At 41.8% G+C, this 24574-nt stretch overlaps 2 protein-coding genes across 2 annotated transcripts in view; both read right to left on the minus strand.

Annotated features, from left to right (window-relative positions):
• The window catches only part of LOC130158635 (P2R1A-PPP2R2A-interacting phosphatase regulator 1-like), a 180493-nt gene that overhangs the window by 88277 nt on the left and 67642 nt on the right, over positions 1-24574 (minus strand). The gene's annotated exons all lie outside the window — the stretch shown is intronic.
• Positions 1022-22551, minus strand: HPRT1 (hypoxanthine phosphoribosyltransferase 1). The gene is made up of 9 exons (XM_056359436.1): positions 22421-22551; positions 20274-20380; positions 18588-18771; positions 12984-13049; positions 11995-12012; positions 9590-9672; positions 7202-7248; positions 4897-4973; positions 1022-4292 (listed from the first exon to the last, which is right to left on the minus strand). Exons 1-9 carry the CDS (start codon positions 22445-22447, stop codon positions 4245-4247), a joined length of 657 nt encoding a protein of 218 aa, XP_056215411.1. The 5' UTR covers positions 22448-22551; the 3' UTR covers positions 1022-4244.

The raw sequence follows: 24574 nt of genomic DNA on the forward strand, positions 1-24574 counted from the left end.
GGATCGTAAACTGGCCACAGAGGAGCTACCTGGCTATTGGAAGCCTACCTAACGAGCTGGGATAGGAGCTGGAAATAGGGAATTCCTTATTTATACACACAGACGCTACCTGTTGGGGTATTTTCCTGCCTACGTTTGCAAAGGGCAGGGGTGGGGAAGCAGGGTCTGCAGGGGGGCACGGACTGCGTGGGAATCCCCCACCCCTAGTGCCCAGAGCTGCAGCTCACGTGCGGCGTAGGCAGCCTGGAGATATGCCGAAGGTGCACAATGGTTGGTTCCCCTTTTGGTTATAGCGGGGGGAAAACGTAAAGCTGCCACCAGCAGTCACTTGTTAGACAAACACCAGGCTCTTACTGGAACAGGTTAATCTACCTGCCCCTTGATGTACTCACCGTGTCAGGCCTGCCTCTCCTACCCGGTTCCGCGAGGATTTCCATCTTCTGAGATGTTTCAGTTCACCAGCGGGTGCTTTACCGGTGCAGAACAGCCTGGAGCAAAGCCTGTACACAGAAGTCTGTTTGCAGCCATCAAACATGTCCCCCCCACACACCTTGCACCATTGGCAGTTGCTAGCACCATCCCATTCTCAGCTTCCCTAGGGATGCAAATCCTCAGTGCCAGGCCTTAGGCTGTGCTGAACCTTTGTGCTTTTCCAGCTTTACCCTCTTCACCACGGTCTGCAATGACCATGACCTTACCGTGTACTGGCATCTTAACCCAGCTGGGAAGGAACTTCCCCATCGGAACAGTCATCGAACTACACCTGCTTGTGAAATTAAGTCCTTAAACACTACAAAAACAAAAGAAAAAAAAGACCACCGTCATGTCTCATTTGCTTATAAAGGTGCATGCATACAGTTGAGATCTGATCTTGCAAGGTGCAACCTGGGTGGGAATTAAAAGCAGCCAGACACGGCAGACAGTCCTTTAATGAATTGTAACCAGCTCCCTCTAAGTAGCGTCAGATCCTCGCTGCCGGCTTAGTGCATGCTTGACAGGATTTTCAGAGCGTAACAGACAATGAAACACAACCAACATTTAATCAGTCAGGATATACAATTACAAGGCAACTTAAAGATCCTCCTTTTGCCTCAGTTTTCAAAACCGGGATTCACACACCACACACCCCCCCCCAAGTGAGCGGCCAGCTCAGGTCACAGAGAGACTTCCCACCACATCTCCCAGCTCGCTCTGGAGCACTTTAGATTCTGATCAGCGTGAATTTAAAACACGAAGAATAAACACTCCAACCCAGAGCTACATATTTGCGGCACCAGCCAGGCAGCGCCAGTGGCATGCGGCAGGCGAGAATTATCACAATGTACAGAAATGCCAGATGTCACAGGGTGAGACAGTATAGCAAAGCCTATAAATATTCAAAATTATTTTTCCAGCATACATTTGTGATTCATAAAATGTGGAACCATAATGAATTTCAAATGCCACATAAACGTTCAAATACAAGATTTTCTCTGTGCTTTCATAATGCTTTAACAATATACATCTGGGTTGCATAAAGCTGGCATTTAACTTGCAAAGGTGTGACTAAAACCCCAGTCTTTTAACCGAAATTACTGAATTAAAAGTAACAACTGCATTTTCAACTTTTTTCAAGTAAGAATTTATCTTCCTGTAGCGCCAGCACAGGTGCTGTAAAAGGCTGCAATATGTTAGAACTGTTGTCGCCTGTGTGTAACTTTTCCTCCGAACAATTTTCATAGAAAGTAACAAAAGCTTTTGAACGAGGAGTCCCTCTGGGGCGACACACTTCACCTGACAAGCGCCTGTGTGAAGGCAGGGGCAGGGGAGTGTCTGTTCCCCAGCGTTCGAAATGTGGAAATGGGCTTTTTCCGTGGGACACGGGTGAGGTTTGTTGGGAGGCGGCCCTGGGCTCCTGCAGCATCGCTCCCGAGGTCAGTGTAGCTCAGGAGTATCTTCCCCGGCCTCTTCTGTGATTCCACCATGTGCACACCTCCACGCAGTTCCTACCCCTGACCCCGCAGACCAGTCATTTCCCCACTCCAGCTGTGTGGAATACAGTATTTGTATATGGAATACATACAAGCTAAAGCACTTGTTATGATGACTCAACCTCTCCTCCCTTTCCCAAATCACAGCATCTGAATAACCATCCTGCCCAAGATAAGAAAACATTTCAGGATAGACTAATTTACGAGTTTAATCCTAAAAGATATCAACTATCACCAATCCTCACTATTTTCATGTGGAAATGGGTACTTTGCAGTGACCTCTCTAGTGTAACCTCTAGATGCCATGAATTTATTTTAAAACACATTGTGAAGTAGGACCTAGTAAGAAGGTTGAAGAAAACGCTACTTTTTAAGATTAGAACTTAAGTTCAACCAGAACTAATGAAAACTTCAGCAGATGTAGTAATTCTCGAGTGGGTTTACACGTTTCTATGTTGCTTTTGTGTTTCCTCTTCTTAGAGATGCATCATACGTTTTTGCAACAAGTCATCCCAGGGACAGTACAGGTTCTTGGAAAGGCATAAACACAAACAGCGTTATAAATACCACCAGTCTTTGTAGTGCATTTAGGTAAAATAAGCTCTTTGGAACATTATAACATCGCAAAAGTATAGTATAATCACAACCAGTGTTCTGATATTTGTTAATGAGAATTTTGATTTACGAATAGATCTCCTACAAATAGATTGTGGTCATTTGATCTAAATTACAATGGGTGAGTTATTCATATTGTAGGTCTGCTACTAACTACTACAGCTGTAACTGAGCACACCATGGACGGACAACATGCAGTACTTTGAAAAGCACAGAAACATGGCTCAAACTTCAAAACCACAGAAAAAAATCTTTCAAAACAGGCTGGTAAAAAGTTCATTACGTATTAAGCACTGAGCAGTGTTAAATCTGAGCGTACAGTGGAAGAATCCACGCGCAGAAGTACAAGAACCCTGTGAGACAAGAGACCACAAAGCACAGCACAAGGACAAGGTGTGAGACTGGCTGCCACGTTTTGAATTAAACTCAACACGAACAGAGGTGTTAATGAAATGAAGCCAAACGATTACTTACAAAACGGTTGTAGGTGGGGATTTTTCCATGTGTATGTCTTTAATAAACATGCAGTCTCCACTCTTTATTTTTGCCAAAACAGAACAGAGGACAGTGCTTACACCATTTTCTCTGAAATCTAGTTTGGTTATGGAATACGCAAGTGTTTCAGTATTCCCTCAGCACTTTATCATCTCTCTTATAGACAGGATAATGTTAACCAAAAGCTCTACAAAGATAACAAATGTAGAGTCTGCCTTCACTGTTCAGAAACACTTCTGAAAAATATTACTGAGAAGAAAATGTCAAGAGCACTTTAATATACAGAATGAGTGGCATAGATATATGGGGCTTATTTTAAAGAGACAGCCTTTATTTAAAGTACTTTGTTTTGTAGATCTTATAAAGTAAACATTACAATACTTTTTCACAAATATATTAAAATTGTTTAAATTTAAAAGGCAATTCCACTGACTGATGGGAGATTTTTAAAGAAAAAAAAAACCTAACAGAAACAGGCAGCTCAACTAAAACTAGGTTTAAACATTCTGTTTTGTCATTCCATCTCCTTTAAATAAAAATAACAAAAAAAAAAAAAAAAAAGAGAGAGAGAGAGAGATTTTTCACCCAGACTTCCTTTACAGCAATAAGGCAACTCCAGGAGATTTCAATGAGCTCATTGGAGATTACAGATACTGTAACTGGCTGCTCCTCATGCTTTATAACACCCAAAGGTGCAACTATCCATTAATCACAATCACATTTGTGCATTAAAATATAAAACTTAAATTACAGATTTTAAAAATATTACTAATAGACTTCCCTATCATAAAATGTTTGACATTTACAGTACTTGAACTATTTCAGTTCTGGGTTGATGAGGTTTAAGCAATTTACCACTGCAAGAGTTAGACTCCGAAGCTCACAAACAGCACAACCCAACCAGGGGCAGCAATAGTCGGTAGAGTCATAGTGCAAATCAAAATAAGGAGTGCAGAATTGCACTAGTTGTTTACATTTCTAAAATATAAATGAACAAGACGAGCTCTTATATTGTACATGCAATAAATTATAGTAAGCATATGACAATGAGGCTGGGGCATTCTACAATTTTAGCTGGTGTACCAGAGTTGAAGCCTGTGAAAGATAGGACTCAGTAAACAAAACATTTCAAAGCTCTGTTGTCATAGCACTTGAACTATGCTTTTATGCTTTGTACTTCTGCTTCCCTGTCTCGCTGATCACACAGATATGCTGAAACAAAATAAAATAAAAAGATCCTGTTAGAAAGAGACCAGTGTTTTACATCCGTATTCAATAATGTGTTTCTGACAAAAATAAAAGCGTACCATACACATTTCAGTATGAAAATCTTGTGATACTGTTTATGCAGAATAATTTAAGCCTTTTCTTGTCTAAAAATCCCAGCATTGCCTTCTTTCTCCTCCCCATGTCTGCTGGCGAGACCCAGATGAAGAATTAATGACTTAGGATAAAAAGCAACCCCCTCTTAACTTCCAAGGTGTCTCTTCTCTAACTCTTCCATCACTAAGGAAATGCACTTATTTGTTGCAGACATCTGGTAAGGTAAGAGACTTCACACAAGCTTTGCATTATTTCACAGTTGACAGGAGATGTGTAGCCTCCATTCTGCATGCAGCAAAATAAAGTTTCATAAAAGCTCCAAAACACTGTCCTGCTGCTCTAGGGTTTGTTCTCATCGTTGCACCACCAACGGAACAGATTTGCACACGAGGTGTGATTTACAGAGGAGGAGGGAGTGTGATGTGAGGAGACTTCCCTTCCTTCCTCCTCCCTAGTTTTAAATGGACAAAAACATACGGGAAAAATTACTTACGTTCAAATCTCTAAAGTATTCATTGTAATCTAGGGCGTATCCCACAACAAATTTGTCTGGCACTTCAAATCCAACAACTGAAAAAGACCGTTAAGTCACCAGTATGTTAGAGAAGAACTTCCTAGAGCTCACTAGACTTTTTTTATACAGACAATCTGGAATTTTACAGATATGTGACCATCCTAACTCGTTTTATTTCTTTCACTCGGGCATGCTCAGATTAAGTTCAAGCTATTTTAAAATTTTAACTTACTTTGTTGATTTCATTTATCAACTAAAGCAAAATTAAATGGCTGTATTTATTGGTTCCCACGCAGCAGCATGGTGCTAGCATGCACTCTGCAAGAAATGAATGGAAGCACTTAAATCTACAGACAGGGTATTGTTATCAGAACGTAGAATTCCTTGAAAATTTCCTGCAACTTCGCAAATACATACAAAAAGAGCCAATTCCTGGACTTCCTAGATGCTTGACATGCCAGTACAGAAGCCATGGAACTGGTGAGCACAGCACAAGTCACCCCCCGACCCAGCATCACTTAAAAGGCAGCACTCCTGGGAGCTGGACCTGCGCCTCAGGCTGCAGGAAGGGTACCCGAAGGCATCATGAGGAGGCAGGTTCAGTCATCAGCTCCTCAAAGCTATGGATGTGCAAGCCCAACCGGACTTTCTGTGAAGGGCTGGGAAAGTACAGAATAACGTAAACGTCAGAACCAGTTATTGCAGGAAAACCCATCCTTTGCCCTTGAGTAACTGCCCAGATGGACTCCATTCGTGCGACTTGCAGGCAATGGCCTGGTATGCAGGAACATACTGCGGTTGCTAGAGCACATCTTAGATGCTGATTCCATGGTACAGAGAATGGTGAAGAGCAAAGAGCGCTCTGTTCTTTATGGAGTCACTTGCAGGTTTCAGTAACAGGTGGGTGGGTGGTTTTTTGTGTTTGGCTGTGGTTTTTTTTCCTCCCAGAAAAGCTGCCTAAGACGAGGACATCAGCTATTCCATAGATTATCTGAACAGCTCTAGCAGGACAGTTCGTGGGTGGTCAGGCAGTTATCAGCCCAACCTGTCCACACACACTATAAAATGACCAAAAAATATTACATACATAAAATATAAAATTTCCAAACGGCTTTCTCCCCTCATGCTATAATCAAAGACACCTGAGCACAGGAAATCTGTGCAGTTTTTCCTCTCCCTGGCTATAACGAGGGTCTGTAAGGAAAACAGGGAGATAAACTGTACCGCTCAAATAAAAGGCTGTGCGTGCTTTTGGAAAAATTTTAAAGTGATGTCTAGCATCTACCTGGCCTCGCAATACAGGGACAAAATGGAGGCCCAGCCACTACTGCCTTGTTGTCTCCTCCTTCAGAGCTCACGTGTCCTGCACTGAACAGGTTGCCTCTGTGGACAGATGGCAAAACAAGTCATCTGCTGCAAGATGCTCAAAAGGCAGACCATTAGCCCAGCTAAGCCTATAATAAGATCTCGGGAATGAGGAGCATCCTTGACTGAGGGGGAACACCTCAATTAAGCTTTAAGGCATTGAAAAACTTCATTCCAGACTATTGTACAACATTGAAAAGGAGGAAGAAGAGGATGCGATTCTGCTGCTAAATTCACTCCACTTCCATAGTGAAAGTACATGGCTTAGATTAACAGGAATTCAGCCTCTGGAACAGGGTTAAAACACACAGCCCTTCCCAAGGCAGGAGAAGCCGTCACTTTGGTCCAACTGCCTGCTGTGGATGCTATTATTTTCTTTATGGTCTTGGGACAGACAGGAGAAGACAAGAAGGGAGTAATTCAGATGCCTAGACATAACCAACTCTGTGCCAATTTAGGCTTCTTATCACTGTAAACTTTTATCAGACCTGCTACCCCGTGCAGTCCTCCAATATTCCTGGGGACATCCAAACAGCAGGAGGTGGCTAGGTTTAGGCACTCAAATCACTCTCAAAAGCGTCAAAGGTGAATCCAGCAGATTCTGCTACCCAAAGCATTTGACTACATGCAGCTGGGAAAATCTGCACATGAAAAGGGTGTAACCTGGACCAAAATATCAAAGTTTGCTTTTCGTATAGTAAAATGTTACAGGAAGTTAAGAAGAAAAAGCATCAGACCAAATCCAGATTAACTCTGTCAAAATACATTCCAAATACTTAAATTCCCTAAGTAAGAGCAAAATCTATCAATTTTTCATTAGTGAAAGCTTGTTTGGAACATCCCTGGACTCTGACCAAAGGGTACACAATACACTGACATACTTTTAAAAATTAATAATGTTTGTCAAAAAGTTACTTACAGTCAGGCCGATATCCCACACTTCGAGGAGTTCTTTTTACCAACAAACTGTCAAATAAAACCAATGTAAAACTGAAACATGGAAAAGCACTGGGTACAAATATATGAGACTGTTTCAATGACAGACAAGATGAATTTGGCCTAAGTGTGTGTAACAAAGCATAACTACGCATATTTTAAACTATTATTTTATTTGCAGGTACAGCTCATCATAACGACAAAATCAACACTTCCTAGACCCACGAACAGTTCACAGCCTAAAGGATAACTAACAGGTTATGGCAAGGAAGAGGCTAGGAGATACTGACCTGGATGGTTTTTCATTGTGAAGAGTGACTTAATGGGGTTTTATGTGTGTTAAGAACTTCAGACACAATTTTGCCTATATGTACAGTGGCAACAACTTGGGATCTGGACAGACCAACTGAGCTCTTTTCAAAAGCATCAGTATGAAACAAAAGTTCAGCTGCTTAAATGAAACCTTAATTGTACTTGCCCAACATGCCCTCAACTGTTTCTCACTGGCAGTACTACTTATCCCATAAAGAAAATCTAAGTGGTTCTGATGATCAGGTGATACAAACCAGCTCCACTTTTCCAGAGCTAATAGTCAGAGGTGTAAAAAAAATCGTGGAGACACAGAGTTGAGGGTACTGCAGCAGAGAAAAATGCCCTGCTAGTTTAGTTTGATTTGCTCATTTTTCAGTTGAGCACTTCTACCTCTTAGAAGTCAACCCCACAGGCCTGATGTGTCTGTCTTTGAGATACAGAGACTTTGGGAGGAAAAGCAAGCATGGTCAATGGCTGAGTGGAATGACAGAGGTCAGCATAACTCTGTGCATTAAGCACAGATCTTCCCTGCTGGATCACTCCTGAAGGTAGGACTTCTTCATTTGTCAGAGTCACAGTTTCAATTTTAGACAAGTCTCTTGAAACTTCTAGTTGTGAGACTTAATCTTTGAAAATTGGTGTAGGATTTGATCAAAGACACCCCAAAGTCATATTAGCATTAACTCACACCTCCCTGCTACAACTGCTTAATTGTCAGAGAGAAAGAAATTAAAAAAAACCAAAAATAATAATAAAAAAAAAAAGAGATGAGAGTCAAGTGAAGTAACTAAGAACATCACCCTGAAGAGTATCTGGAATGATCATGTTTACCTGCACAGGTCTTTGGCAGACCCACATTATTGCAACAGGTTCAAACAATAGGAAACTGGACTTTGCTCATACTCTATCGTACCTGTGATATTCACTGCAGTGTTAGGACACTTTTCAGCAAAAAGTATTTAAAAAACACTTAATCTGGCCAGGGAGAAATCCTCAAGAACCTCACCTTCAGCAGGTCACCTCCAGATTATCAGCAAGAAAAGCTGTTCTCGTATGTCTAACAACTGCTCTGACATTGTTATGGCAACACAACCGACCAGATATTACATACAGCTCTGCTTTATTTCTAATCCCCAACAATCATTATGCTTTTATTGTAAAATACACCGCCACAGCATAGCAGTGCAAAAGATGTAATTTAAAAAGAAGTAGGAAGAATGCTCATGTTGGTTAATAATATAGTATTATTCTCAACCTTTCTTGTTGCTTGTAAGTTATTTAATTATAAAATGTTTTGAAACTAATTGATTAAAGATGTAACTAAGTAGAAAAGCCTGGAAGAGCATATGGCTGGGTGACTCTCACAGAATGACCTCTAAAGCTTAGCTGCACTATGCACACTACACAAACAGTAATGCTGGTGTGCAAACCAATTTAATTCTACAATTAAAGAAGGCAGACTAAAAAAAGGTCTCCATTGCACAGGTATATTGCACAGCACTGCGGTCCACTGAAATTGTAGATAGCGCAAGCACAAATGAACATGTTTGGATAGATACTACATATATGTGACTGATTGTTTTTATCCCCTTCTCTAGTAAAAGTCTGCATTTATGAACTAAATTTGTGTTGAAAATACGTCTACCAACTTGAAAGGATTTTTTTTTTTAAAGTCCAAAAGATTTAATTTCTTCTAAATCTAACTTGGACTCCACAAATCTTACCGTAACATGATAAAGCAAGACATGTACCTGGCATGCACAAACCATCCCCTTCTGAAGCACTGAAATGCTTCCAGCAATAAGACTGGAAATAGTGTTTTCGCCAGCCTTAACGAATACATGTTCTCATAAGAAGGAAAAGTACTTTTCGAGTTTAAACAAATACTAAACTCCAACAAATCACATCATATAGGACTCCCGCAGAAATGTTTCCTCCTGTTGCTCTTCCACGGAAATGTATTCTACTTTTTTTTTTTTTTGCTTTTTTTTTTTTTTTTAACACTGTGTGTCCTTCTTAAGGTGAAATACAGCACAAATAATCATCATTAAAAATATACCTGGCTACTTTCACCATCTTTGGATTGTATTGCTTAAGTAGAGACAGCAACGTTTTCATTGTTTTACCAGTATCAATTATATCCTGAAAATAAAAAACCCATGTAAGAAAGAGTATTAAACATGTCAGAGTAACATTTTCAAGTTTCTACCACAGAAATTGCTCATCCACAATAGCATGAAAATATGCCAAGATACTGTTCGAAATCAGGGACAGGTGAGATGTAACACCATATTGTGCTTATACAACTGTGCTCCGTAAAGTGATAACACAAATTAACAACAGTTCTCAATTGTTCTGGACAACTATGACATTGAAAGTTACTGAACTATGACCTTCTTGGCTCCTTTTGTAGATTTTATGGCTTGCTCCTTGTAGCTATTAGACAAACAATGTTTCATTTGAATATGATAAAATTAGTATTAGTCTTCCCATTCAGCTCAGAGACAGATGCATGCAACAGCAAGAAAACTAACAAGGGAAAACAGGCAGAACAACCCATTACTGCAATTAAAGAAAAAGGAGCGTAATTTACATTACAGTTCCAAGAAACATCCAAAGAAACTGCACTGGGAATATCAGGATGCAGTTCTAAAGTCTATACTCAAACACAGTAAAATTAATTTTGACACATCATTTTAATCCCATCCACTGCACATATAAGCAGAAAAAAAGAAGAATATATGGCTTACAACTGAAGTAACAGAAATGGACTCCTCAATTGCACTCCAATAATCACACAGCCTTTAGAGGGACAGTCCTTACCCTAGTCTGAAATCAAATCTATTTGAAGTGAAGGAGGTAACACAGAAGCAGCAATGTCCTCTTTTCAGCTTATTTTCCCATGACTCCCAATTAAAATAAAAATCAAACAAAAAACTCAACAGAGCACCCGTCAGCAATACCACCTTTAACAATTAATGCTTTTAATCATGGTTATAAACTCAAGGAAAGTTAAAGACATACAGATATCCAGATAAAAATAAAAGTTGGTGAATAAACAGAAGTAGCTACTTCCACGCTCTAAAATAAAAACAGAACCTATTACTGATTTTGTATTGTGTGATTATCTGTTTATTGGAGGCGAATCTCCATTTTGTACAGATCTTTTTGCACATTAAAGGGATGCAGTATAGAAAAGCCTGGTGCTCTGGTGCACAAGATACTAAGCCTACAATAAATGTGCATTTTTATTGTTTGACAGTTAAAACACACCAAACACAGGTGATTGGTAAAAGGATTCATGTTTGACAGTGTATAAGACAAATCACTGGAAGATGATTCACCGAACAAATGAGAAACTAACCTAGTTAGCTGTCTGGGACATTAAAGACATACATTCATCTGAAATGGAGCAGATACATAATTAAACACATCTGCCTATCTGAAGCAAAATATACTTCAAAGGACACCACTGGTCACACAGATGACTGCTGTATACATACTATTTTGGTAGGAGTTTTGGAACCGAATGTGCTTCCTGTGGAATAATATAACCTTCTCAAATTAAAAAAAATATCCAAAACCAACCATACATAAAAAACACATTTTATGAGGGGAAACATCCTTCCCCTCAGCTGCTGAATCAGTTGCCCTGGCTGTTTTTTTTACTTATAAACAAGCCACTTCCATTATTTGGAGCCTTAAGACATTATTAGATTGCACGTCTATTCTTCCTGTCTGCTGCTACTTCCCCATCCTGAAATTGGCAATCTTACTCAAGAACATCCATTGTTAAAGCAATACTCATGTACTTGCGGAACATAAGCAACACCGTCCACCGAGAAAGCGGTATGAAACTTTCAAGAATTAACCAACAGTACCTACTAGGAAATCAAACTGAGGTATATCGTACCTGGTATCATGCACAGAACTATGACAAGAGAGAGGAATGGGAATTTAGCAGTTGTTAAAACACTCCTTAAGAATTAGCGTATTCTATGTCACTATTCTCTAAAGAAAATTACACACGGGGACACTGGGCTTAGATCTGTTTTTCATGTATTTTAGGATATTCCTACTAAGAACCTCTTTCTACCCCTGCAGTTTAATTTTCTACCTTGCTGTTATAAACCCAAAACAATAATATGCTTAATACCACTTTGTTCAGGCTACTTAAAAAAAAAAAAAAGTCATTTTAGAATTGACAGAATTCCAGCAAACTGAAAGCAAATGCAAACAATTTTATATGGTTATTTTCCTTGTTAAATTTAGCAGCTGAATGCAATTTGAGAATTTAAACCACAGATAATTTCTAAATCAGAGCCCACTTTTAAAATTCAAGCCTGAAATCAGAAGCTGGAAGCCTTGAAACCAGAAACTGTAGGTTTTCTGGCTTAAGAACAACTTCTATTAGAACTCTTACCAGTCAAACATTAGAACTTCAAGGTGAAACATAATACTTACTTCTACAATCAAAACGTTCTGGTGGGAAGAAAAGAAGAAAAAGAAAAATCTCCATTAATATCTAGACAATATGCCATTTCTTATATATGTTAATCTCTATAATTTACTAATTTTTGTTGCAGTTAAGTATTTGTACCATTTATGGTACATGTAAACATACCATGTAACAGTGAATTCTAGTAAACATTTCTGAAGCTCTAATTACAATTAGGTGGCAATGAGATTCTCCTCAACTGCTCATGCTGTGTACAAAGGGGTCTTTATTTGGGCTTTTAGAATCCTAGATGGATGCAAAAGAGAGGTAAACAGCCTACACAATTTGTATTCTTCTGAAACAAGGAGTATCATACTATAGAGACACAAAATTGTGTCATACCTACATCCTTCATATTGAACTGAGACATATGTGCCTTAAAGATCACGTATTTGTAAGGAGAAGGGGAAAGTAACGTGTTCTGACAGAGCAGGAGGCATTGAAGCTTTAGTCCTGGAAATCAAGCTCAATGATCTCCACAGAGTCACTGGAGAACAGCAGATTCCCAATTCACATTCTGCATTTCCTTCTCATTGCTGCCTGGAACAGCAACCTCCGTTCCTAACCTGGGCTGCACATCAGATGTCTCGGCAGTACAAAATCCCTTTACTACTTCAGCAAAACAATACAGCCAATAAATAACGCTGCTGTCTTTTAAAGGTAGTCTGTAGATGACAACCCACACAAGATTATTCTTCTCAGGCACTGGAGAAAACCAAATCTCCTAAAACTTTGCTGATACTGAAGACAGTGAAGACGATTTTAAGTTCAGACTAAACTGATGGCTTTGGTGGGGCTTCTCCACAATCCTAGTATACAGTGCTGAATACTTAAATGAAACTCTTCTGTGTTTGTTCTTTTTTAACTTCATAAGCTTCACACACTAAAAGAGTAGCCTTAAAACCATGCAGGTATGTGGGTTCTTTAGTGGTTTTAAACATACCAAGAGCCATACCTTTCCAGTCAAGGTTGAGAGGTCATCCCCACCAATGACTTTGATATCTCCAGTTGACTGATCATTCTAAGAAAGAGGAAAGTGAGCATTAGCATTACCAGAATTAAAATAATTTTTTCTTCCAGTAAATATCAAAACTACAAAGTACATAGCCAGTGAATGTTAATGTCTTCAGAAACACAGCACCAACAGCATCTCTTTATCAACTAAGAAATTATAAGTGATCAAATTCAAAGACAATATTCCTTTAATCTGAAATACTGAGATTTGACAACAGATCTGCATAAATGCAGGCACCATCTCTCATCTGTGACCATTACATAAACATATGTATCTAAAAAGATGATTTGCTATGCATTCCCTACAGATATGGAAATAAGACCCCCCCAAAAAGCACTTTGTTTTCAAAGCTGCATGCTGCTATATAGCTGGTAATTTACGTTTTAAACTTTAATGTTTGAAGCCTTAATATAAAATAAAATAAATAACATAGAAAGCCTTACTCTTTGAATAAGAGCAAACAATCATAACAAAGTAATAAGAATAACCAGCAAACAAGGCACAGATTAGTATTTAGAAATATAAACCAGAAAAATAGCCAGAAAAGCTTTTGTTTGCCTAGTTTACAAAAATATTGGTAACAAACCAAATTACTTCTTATAGTTAATTGAACAGCAACATAGGAACACCATCACTACAGCACAGCATTTTGCTTCAGTAAAACTAAACTTTGATAAAAATGTAATTAACTGCTTATATAAGAAAGTTAAAACCAGTTGCTAGGGGTGCTTCACAGATCTTTGCAGTTTACTTCAAGTCATTCAACTGACTTTAAACCTTGACAGTGTCTCACAGTTCATGTTAGATGTGACATGCTTACTATTGTACTACTTACACATAGCCACATTATCCTACAATTTCATTTCAGTCAAAGGTTACTATTGCTTATCAAACTTTATTCTCGTAACTCCTTACCACATATCTTCCTTTTAGAAAAATGGTATTGTTTTGCTGCCGCAGCTTGAAGCCCAAGCGTGCACACAACTCTGCAGACATGCAGCAAAACAGCAGTTCCTTCCCAAACCCCAGAAATTACAGATGCAATACAGAGGGGACCACAGGGGAACAGCGACAGCCACACACAGCTTCCTGTTTTTACAGTCACATGAAGACAGACACTCATGCTATATGAATTGTAGGCAAAACTTAGAAATGTTATCCCAATAGAGGGGAAAAAAATTATGGGGAGAGGTACACACCGAGTACACAGTAAGTAAACGCTGGGCTGATACTAAAGAGAAAATGTATTAAAATCCTTTGGACAGTGGTGTTGGCGATCTGGGATAAAGAAGTGCCGACAGCTCTAGGCACATAAAAGCAGACGATAAGACTAACAAATACTTTCCTTTTAAGATTACAATGACGCAACATAAAAAAAAGCCAAAACTTATTAGAAAAAGTATCTTTTCAGTTCTACCCCAACTGCTTTAAAGAAAGCATTAGTTCAGCGTAATTTCAGAGTGGTATAACTTGAACTCCCATGTTTCATTACTATACGGAACATTCATTTTTGATAAACAGCCAACTGTTTCAGTGCTTCCGTAACAGTGCAAACAATAACTAAACCAAACAGCATCGATGTCACTGTGTTGAAAAAGTCCAAAACCAAAGATGTCCAAAACGATTGCTGCTTGACCCCATAGATATACACACTGCTGCTGAATGCCTGTGATACTGGCTAGATCAAGCACTAGAATTGATTCATTTAAGCACTGCATTCATAAAGCTAAAGGACATTTGCTGCGTTCACTCTACCTTAAAAACTACCTTAAAGGACAGCTTCTTTAAGCTTCTCCTTGCTTATGTTACAGGATTCTCTCTTTATCTATTCCTACACTAACAGGGATTTCATCCCACTTCCACGGAATAATGTAAAAAAACATCATTCCTTACAAATCAATGATGGAGAAGTTGTTTCAGGTATTTGGTCCGTTAAAATTACATGCATAGATGACAGATTCTTACTGCTCAGTCTATGCGTAAGATCAGGTTCCTGATGATGTTTGGCTAGAAAGCAACACACCATAGTCAAACAAGAGCATCACAAAACTGTAGGTTACTGTAAACCTTTGGATTACACATATTGAAGTGTGATGATCAGCAGCAGAGAAAAAAACACCTAACCTACAGAAACTCTCCTTGCCCTTCTCACCAAATCCCACACAAATTGCTACACTGTTTAACACAAAACATAAATCTTCATTGGCATATAAACCTGCATTCCTATGCAGGTGCTGAGCTGCTGAGCAATTAAAGGATAAAAAAGTTAAAGAATTTCTGACACTGGCTGTAACCAGAATTCCATTGGAAAGAACTTTGTCTAATAATTAAGCAATGTTTTAATGATCTTCAGGAGCATTATTTCTGATTTCAGTACTGGTAAGACTTGGTAGTTTAACACAGAAGAGTTTTACTGTTTAGATCTGTTTTAACTGCTTCCCCATTCTTGGAAAACAAGAATGCTTTACAAAATCTTAACTCTTGACTCAAGTGACTCCAAGACCACCTTTTAAAAAGGCATTTTAAGTTCCTTCCAGTATTTGCTACAAGGCTTGGTTAACAGAGACCTTTCAGAGTACTGCCGTAACCAGCCTAACCAGACTTTACCATGTACCCCACTGAAAATCCCTATTTTCCCAAGCAACAGTGCACCACATCCATTGCCTTTTGGCTGCCCTTCATGACTACATAAGCAACGTCTGCTCATTTCCAAGTTTCGATGCAGAAGGCTGGTGAAAAGCCATTCTTCTTGTAGCACAAGCAAAATAAACTGTTTGTCAAGAATATTGAGACCTGGGTCTGTTCACAAACACTATCTTTTCATTTCTTACCAGCTTGCCAGATCATTAAAATTCATCTGTAAGGACTCGGAAAGCTGGAGTTCCAAACAAAGTTTAATCGCAGCTTGATCATGTCAGTATTCTTTGAGAATTATTTTTGGGTGCAGAACACTATGAACTTTGCATTGCAACACAAAAAACCCCACATCCAACCATACGCTTGTAAATATTAAATGATTGGTTTGAAACAAGAATAGAATCTCAATTACATCAATTTCAGATCCATTACACAAGTTCAGCTGCTTTGTTTATGGGACCAGGGTATTTTTAACATCTTTTATCCAGTCTGTAAAGGCAGGCAGCATGATCTAGTAATTGCATCCAAAGATGGTGATAAGAGAGCTAGCTCCACTTTCAACTGTCCGTTACAGTTTGTGATGGGTTTCCCATCACTAAAAGCAGATCTTTCCACCTAGTAAAGCACAGAAAAAAACTACAGAGCAGATTTAGCATTCTGACAACTATTAGTGATGGAAGACCTAGTCAATCTGTTACATACATGTTCATGTTAGGACAATCTTATCCAGTCTATCAAGTTAAGGAATCTGAAGGACATAAATCTGGATATTAGTAAACCCCTAAGAGAGTCCACAGAAATGGAATGCTCATAAACACTGTAGTGGAGGCATCAGGTAACAGGAGCTCCTCACTCATCTAGAACAAGAAAACATTCTTTTATAGAATTGGCTGACAAAACCAAAAACCCCAAAGTCAAGACCTCAAGGAAAACATTCTGCTTAGACAGTTTTCTGTCTAAATTTCCGCACTTTTCATCTACTCTTCTTTTACTACAAAACCAGGCGTTTAATTTCCATAAAAACTATTTTCCTGCTCACCCTCCTAATAATATCAAGGCATTGTAGTTCTGGGGAGTAATAAACAAAAGCAGCTGTAGTAAAGAAATGAACCAAAGCATGCCTAACACACCAGTGAAGAAAACATGCATACAAGAAGGCAGCCTTGCATTTTAACAGTTTTTTTCAGGTGTTTCAAACCATTTTTCCAATAGCTTTTTCCAAGTCACTCAGAAGGTGGAGAGAGTAAAAAGGTGCAGTCTTTATATTGCTTTTTGAAACAAGCCAAGTACGTTATTGGAAGTGTTCCTTGAAGAAAGCAGCAGATAGACAATTTCCTCACCAAAAAAAAAGGTGGGAGTCATCATTTTCTATTTTTAACATATTATACTCTAATAGAGGCATTCAGCTTTCTGTTGTGGCTTTTACAGGCAGAATATGGGCATGTGGTGGCTTAGTGGTTAAGTAGAAACATGGCAGGAGCCTGAATCTTTTGGGGAGAGCAGAAGGAAAGGGTGTCAAACAGCCCTCACCCACTGACTTAAATACAGTGCACAAGCACAGAGAGCCCCTTGTGAGATACAACCAAAGGCTGGCATGAACCTTTCTATCCAGCCTTGCCCTCTCGTTAAAGAGCATGGCTAATGCCTTGCATTCAGCAAATGTGAATGTGGTCTCCAGGTAACCCCTGGACAGCCAGCCACGTGTATGCCTCGGGCAGGCAGGGCTGCTCGTCTTGCAAATGGACTTGACCAAAGCCCTGTGCAGTTCTGGGCTTGGCCATGAAATATTAACGGATCACTCAACAGCGATCGTGAATTTATGAAGTTCTTTGATTCTTTGACAGTCCAAACTATGTCTGCAAATAACTCCATCTCTAGTTTCACAGCTTAATGAAATTAAGGGCGAGGATGAGTTTGCAATTTAGTAATCTCTGGTTTTTTCTACTGAAACAGGCACTCGTCTACAACTACTAGATGCAGCCTATACTGCTGGCTTGAATGTAAAGATGCTGAGAAAGAACTAACAGCATAACCTTACAAAATAATTTATTCAAACACTCTAAACTGAAACCAAAAGAGGTAATTATTTCCATGCTACAGATGGTCTTATCGAACAAATCATAAATACCATCCTGAAAACACGAGACTAGGCTGTCAGTAAATCAGGAAGCATACAGGACTAACACACATCTGCTTCTTCCTTTGACCCACACAACATAACCTCATGTTTCCTTCTATAAAACTTACACGTTGCCTCATGTTACAGAATGTTCAATTTCCCTATAAAGTTAAATCCTTGTGTTCAGAATGAAAATAAATTATTTTCCAAAAATGTAAACCCAAGACAACCTAAGCTCAGGCTTGAAAAGGTAGTGCCACATTCAACAGCCACTAATTACAAATGTAGGTTTATGAATCTAGTATTTCTTCAAGGCCAAATACAACTAGTTTTGTTCATAGTTTGGTTAAGCCAAACAAAAGATGAGCTAATTTTTGCAGCTTTCAAGTCTTCCTGTCCAATGAATGATGTCTAAGCCACATAAAAATTCATAAAATCGAAGTTTTATAACCACAGTTGTAGGAGTATCCTCAGTATTATTCTAGAGCCACAGCTTTAGAGTTGTAGTAGTGGGCCGAGAGGAAATTGTTTAACAAGTAAAGGACATGGAAAGGGTCTCTCTGCTCTGCACAAGGATTTTACTGTTCAGTGGAGATATCAAGGTCTAAAGAAAACAGGTTACATAATATAAAGTAGAGAAAAGTAAATTAGCTTGTGACTCTTAATTCCCTTAACTATTTGTTTAATATTAGTACATTCTGACAGTAACAATATTAAACCACCTCTGTTAATAATTCGAAGTTAGTAAAATTTATTAAAAAATTGCAGGGTACTGCAGAGATACTTACACAATAACTCTTCAACCTAATGAAGTCGACAGTCATGGGGATTGATTTGTCACTGTTTCTGTTCAGTGCTTTGATGTAGTCTAATAAATCAGCAAAAAATTTATAGCCACCCTTGAGTACACAGAGTGCTACAATGTGGTGTCCTCCCATGCCCTTCATAATTTCACGTGCCAGTCTCTCCGTCCTGTACAAAACCAAGAAAGAGTTAGCTGTCATATCACATTTCACTTGCTTACTATAGCAGCAGCATTCTATACTGCTAACAGTAGCAAACACATGCATCAAACTTGGAAACACACTTTGCTCAGAAATATTTGCCTACTACTTGTCGCTTTTACACATTATTGGTCAACAAAGTTTTGCTTTTCAAGGTTAATCTAACAGGAGCACTGCCAAACGCCTTTGTTTTCATACATCACGCTCAGCCAAAGCAAATCTGAACACTCTGAAGCTGTTTCACTGCCAGATACACGACATGAAGGTGCGTTTTCTCCTTTGAAAAGACAGGCTCAGCTTCCATGCACAGAGCGATGTAAGCTAACGCAACCAAAAACGCAGTAGCCCTTACTGAGGAGCAAAAAAAAAAACAAACTCAAATTGTAAACTGAAGAGTTTATGTTTAAACTAGCCAAGCTAGAATGCCAGAAATTTGTCCTAACTGCAAAATACAATACCAACAAAGAAGAGCAACAGAACACTGTGCCTTTTTTCTGCAATCATTGTTTCTAAATTTATCTTGCAATTCATTTTAGAAAGCATGGTATGTATTTACTGTGTGCCAGCTGACAGCAGGTTTCTCAGAGAAAGCCTACTATTACAAACTTTACGTCAATTACTTAACGACATGTGCTTTGTCCAATTTTTTTCCTCTATATGGACCTTCAGTGCAAAGTTTTTACAATATTAAAAAAAACCCCACATTTTATACGAATGTTTATTATATCTAATCAAACAGGACCACACAAAATCCAGATGCATTCCTATTCACAAGATCTCCAGGAAGTTCCACCCAGCACCACTCTTAAATGGTTGTGTGTCTCCAACAACCAAATTTGTTGTTCATTCTCTTAAAGGGAATTAGCAACTTTCAAACACAAAGTAAACCAAAAATGCCTCACAGACTTATGCACCCATTTCTGACCAAATGAGATAAAACTTCCACAGCACATCACAGATTTCAGCAACCACAGAAGTGACAGATTGGTATTTGCAGAAGATAATGTCTTTCCCAGAAGGTAAGAGAAAGTTGGATATGACTTCTCTACCATACGAACATGAGAAAAGCTACGATGATGTGATTAATAATTTACTTGTATTAATACTCTAAGGACATTCAAGAGACTACAATTGTTTTCAGACTGAACTGGCACAACAAGTAACATCTTCTCATTAGGTTTTAAGAAGGTAAAACATCAAAGAAACTCTGGAAAGAAAGTCATAGATGGCTACACACCATAAAATTTCACTCAAAAATCATGACAAATTTCCAAACAATAGCATAACTGCAAATGTAAAAACTCTTAGAAGCCAAACAAGAAAGAGTTAATTAGCACTTTTACTTCTTAGCCTCTGATTAAATGTAATCTATTTAGACAATCACCAGGTGGCAAAACTATCACTGGAAGATTGTTTATTCCAGCGTCATGGAATCAGCTGGAGCAGTGTACTGTCTGAAGTCAAACAAACCTGTCCATGATGAGCCCATGAGGAATATAGACTTTTTCCAAATCATCTGCATAATGTTTAGGTATGCAGAACAAGTCCAGGTCGTAACCTTGTTCATCATCGCCAATCTGAAAAGGAAACAAGGTGAGATTTCTACAAAGCCTTATAGAAAGTCTGTGGTGAGAAACTGCACGTCCTTTGCTTTATTCAGTAAATTATCAAACCCATTATGCTCATCAGGATCACCTTATTTTCCCTCCCTATATATAAAAACATTACTCACGCTGAACACAGCATAAAATGTAATTTGACAGAACCTACAGTTCTCAAGACTTGCTTGATATACCACGAGCTGCTCTTGCAATACAATGTGGAGAAGAAATTAAGTCCTAACAACATACTCCTACATCAGAGAGCAGGAAAACGAAGCTATGACACATCAGTGTATCTCTATATTCCATTAAAAAAAAATAATTAAGGTGCTTTTTAACACCTTTGATTTTCCTACTGTAATGCAAAACCTGCATCTGCAATTAAGCAAGCAGAGTTTTGACACAAGACATCTTCCAAATCTCCACAACACCAAATCACAACAAAACACACGAGCCAGCGTTCAGGACAAGACAAGACAGCTACACGAGCACGACAAGTTAGGCTGCTGTGAAGCAAGCCTTCTCAGCACCCTCTGCAAACCGTGGGTGTTCAAGATCCCTCAGAATATGAAAACGAAAGCCCTAATTCAGCAACCTGTTCCACACGGGCAAACTCCCTGTATGAAACAGCCTGTAATATCAGCAAGGGTATATTAATTAGGACAAGGGATTAACTTACGTTTATAATTACACCAAACATTGCTGAGGTTCAGGGCATATTGTCACAACAGCATCAAGGACAACCTTCCCCTGAACCTTAACCCTGCTGCAGCTTGAAAATGACAATCTGCGTTTTGTAATTACTTCAATCCCCGGTTATGCAGCTGAAGGCTATTACATGCAAAATGAAATTAAGACATTCAGAGGGAAAACCAAAGCTTGCTACTGACAGTTCACCAGGGCGGGCATTATAAGCGCCCATTCTGACTACCGCTGCCCTTGCAGGGCACAAGCTCATTTCGGTGCCCAAGGAAGCACTTACTTGGCCTGTGCTCAGCCAACAGTTTACACGGGGTGTCTTTTTTTGGTGTGCAAACCCTAATGAGTATTTCCCGTGGGAATTTCATGAGTATTTCACCCTCCCATCCACAACAGCCCCTCAGAGGGTCCCACGCGGGCTGGTGTTTGAAGGAGTAAGACATGTCCCTTCCCAAAACACACGGTATTTTCCTGTGGTTCAGACCCATCCCTGTACCTAGCGTGTCTCTTGAACCTTCCTTTCCGCATCTGGTAGGGAATTCCTACAGATTTTATCAGGTTTTTTTACTGACTGCAAGGATTTACAGGCACAACCCCGCGGCCGGCGCAGCCCTCAGCCGTGAGACACCACATGCCTCGCATGAGCACCCGGCGCTAGCTTTGAAGGGGGGAAGGGGGGGGGGAATGAAGTCTGTAAGAGCCTTAGCAGATACGGCGATGATGCAAAAATACCCCCCGACTGCTCTTCCCCCACAAACGCCTCCGAACTGCACGCTGCGGCGGCTGGGGCTGCCCGGGAGCCGGTGCCTCCCCAGCTCGCCGCGGAGAGCAACAGGAATAGGAAGTTGAGCGGCGCGGGGCTGCGAGCGGTGGGAAGTTGTTTCACCTTCATCCCTGAGGCGGCAGCCCCGCCGCTCCCCGCCTTCAACCGCCCGAGCCTCCCGCCGTGGCCGCCGGCGCAGCCCCGCAATGCCCGGCGGCCGAGGGCGCGCAGCCGCCCCGCCGGCGCCCGGGGAAGGGAGAGCGGCGCGGCCGGGGCCGGGGGCGGCGCGGCGGGGAGCCCCGGGCCCGGCGCCGGGAGGCCGGGGCTCCCCTCAAGGTGACTCCGCGGGGCGGCGGCTCCCGCCGCCGAGGGACGCGCCCCGCCGCCCGCCCCGCTCCCTCACGGATCACCGGATTTGAGGCGGGGGGCAGCGGGAGGGACCCCCTTCCCCTCAGCAAAGCGGGAGACACCCCCTCGGGCAGCCCCCGGCCCGGCGGCGGCGGGCAGGCTTCCCCGCGGCGGGAGGCCGCGGCGGCGCCGGGGGCCGCACTCACCACGATGCAGGGGCTGGGGGTCGCCATGGAGCGGGGCGGCCCGCCGGCGGCGGCTGCGGGCGGCGAGGAGGAGCGGCGGCGGCGGCGGGCGGCGAGCAGCGAGGAGGCGCCGCGCCCCGCAGCGGCCCCGGCGCCGCCTCCGCGCTCCCCGCCCTCAACATGGCCGCGCCGGGGCCGCCGCCCTCTCCGGCAGCTCGCGGCCTGCAGCGGCCTCGGCCCGGCGCGGCGGCGGGGGAGCGCGGCCCGGGCGGCCCCGCCAGCAGCCGCCCCCCCGGAGGCGCGGAGAGCCGCCCGCAGCCCCTGCGGCGCCGCTGCCCCTCCGTGCGGGGCGGGTCCCCTCTCCTGGCCGGGCCGCCCCTCGCCGCGGCTGTCCCCAGCCCCGCAGCGGGGCAGGTGCCCCCGGGCTGCCCCCCCCCCCCCCCTCCCCGTTACCCTGACCCTCCCCGACACCGTGTGGGGATGCCCCGTGTCCCCTCGTGTCTCCTTGGGTAGATCGCTCCTACCCCCGGGGGGGGAACAGGGTGTGTGGCTGCTGGCATTCCAAAACCAGGGCTGGGATGCTCTTCCCTCGGGCGTTCGTCTCCTTGGAGGGGCTCCGCAGACAGACCCCCAGGGACAGACGGACCCCCATGCACGGCCAGAACGCTGCTTGCCATCCAGGGAAGGCCTGTGCTCCGCCACCGCTCTGTGCGTGCTGAAGGAGGAAAGAGGAGGGACTGTCTCCATCACTTCGGGTCTTCCTGAGAATCACAGGATTTGATGCAGCATCATCCCCCCCCAAAATCCAGCTCCCCCGGGCACAGTCTGCTGAGGGCATGGGCAACACACACCTCCGTACTGGTCAGACTGGCACGGGTGGGCGTTGGGGCGCCGCCAGCCCCGGGGCCTCAGGCAGGGCAGGGTCACCTGCCTTAACCTCAACGGCGCTTGTGTCGGGGCAGTTGTGATAACCAGATCCCGGGGCTCCAGCCGACCCCTCGCAGCGGTCAGGTCCCTGGGTGCAGAACTGAGCATACTGTGGGATTTTCCTCTGCTGTCCTTTGCAGCAGCAGTGTGCTGACAGCTAGCAACCAGCCATCACTCTGACATGGTGCAGGGAACCCTTCGCAGATGCTGCTCCGCACCTGACACGGCAGGGAACTGATATAAAATTAGGTCTTAGCTGGTAATAACCGTGCCTTTTCACTAGGCGAAGAAAGTGGCGGGTGCCACTTTTCCGTGGATAAATGAACAGGGATCCCCTGCGCCCCTGCCACCTCCCGGCACGGGGCACAAAGAACATGCACTTTCTGTTTGGTGCGAGATAAGGCTGAACTGTGCCTCCAGCATGCTGGCCGTTATCTGTAACTGTCTGAAGGAAAAATGGAAAAATCTGAACTTTAGGTAAAATAATAACAAAGCATGGAAATCCTTGGATAGCTCCACAGGCCTCAAATGAGGAAAATGCCACAACCCAACAGAGTAATTTTTCCTGTAGGTCTGGAGTTAAGGACAACGCAACACTGAAAATGGAAATTCATGGTTTCTTATATTCAACAATTATACATCATCTGAAGATTTTCCCCTTCTTTCTCTAAGGGGTGGAGACCAAGTTTTATTTTATGCTGCATAACTAACTTGGTGTCAAGAAAAGGATAACAATTCTTAAAAATAACTTTATTCATAAAGAACTGTAGCAATCGACTCCTGATACATTTTAAGGAATTTAAGTGTTCCTTTGTATGAAACAACCAATTTAAGCAAATTTTCACTAACCAAATAAGGCAGGAGCCCTAGTGAATGCGGTATTGTTGCAGGTAGGTGTTCAGCTACAGTTTGGGCGGGTTAATTCTGGAGTGGGAGGAAGGAGCCTTTATCAAATTGCCTAGAGCAGCAGAATGAAATACGCCCTGCAGCTAACTAATATCGAGAACATGTCACAGCTGGCCTGTTTCCAGAAGGCTGGGAAGAACAGCAGCTGCCTTGTCAAGTTCACGGGGAGCCTGACATTACTGGGCAGTGGGCAGTATCTGTCGAGAGACTATGCAACCACAGAAGTGTCTGAGGGTCTGGTTTTATTTTAGTTGCTGAAGACATTTCTCATTAATGACCAATATCAATGTCTGCCATTAAAAGCAGCATCCAACAGCACCTTTCTGGTTGCATGCAAAAGTT

This window comes from Falco biarmicus, chromosome 14 (assembly GCF_023638135.1).
Source record: "Falco biarmicus isolate bFalBia1 chromosome 14, bFalBia1.pri, whole genome shotgun sequence".
Classification (NCBI taxonomy): Eukaryota; Metazoa; Chordata; class Aves; order Falconiformes; family Falconidae; genus Falco; species Falco biarmicus.

What these genes read in the sequence shown, in the direction of transcription:
- HPRT1 (XM_056359436.1), bottom strand. Translation starts at nt 22,447, where the DNA reads ATGGCGACCCCCAGCCCCTGCATCGTG. An exon ending in CATGGGCTCATCATGGACAG is followed by an intron (nt 18,772 to 20,273) that starts GTTTGTTTGACT and finishes GGTTTTGTACAG; the next exon opens with GACGGAGAGACTGGCACGTG. An exon ending in AAGATGGTGAAAGTAGCCAG is followed by an intron (nt 7,249 to 9,589) that starts GTATATTTTTAA and finishes TTTATTTGACAG; the next exon opens with TTTGTTGGTAAAAAGAACTC.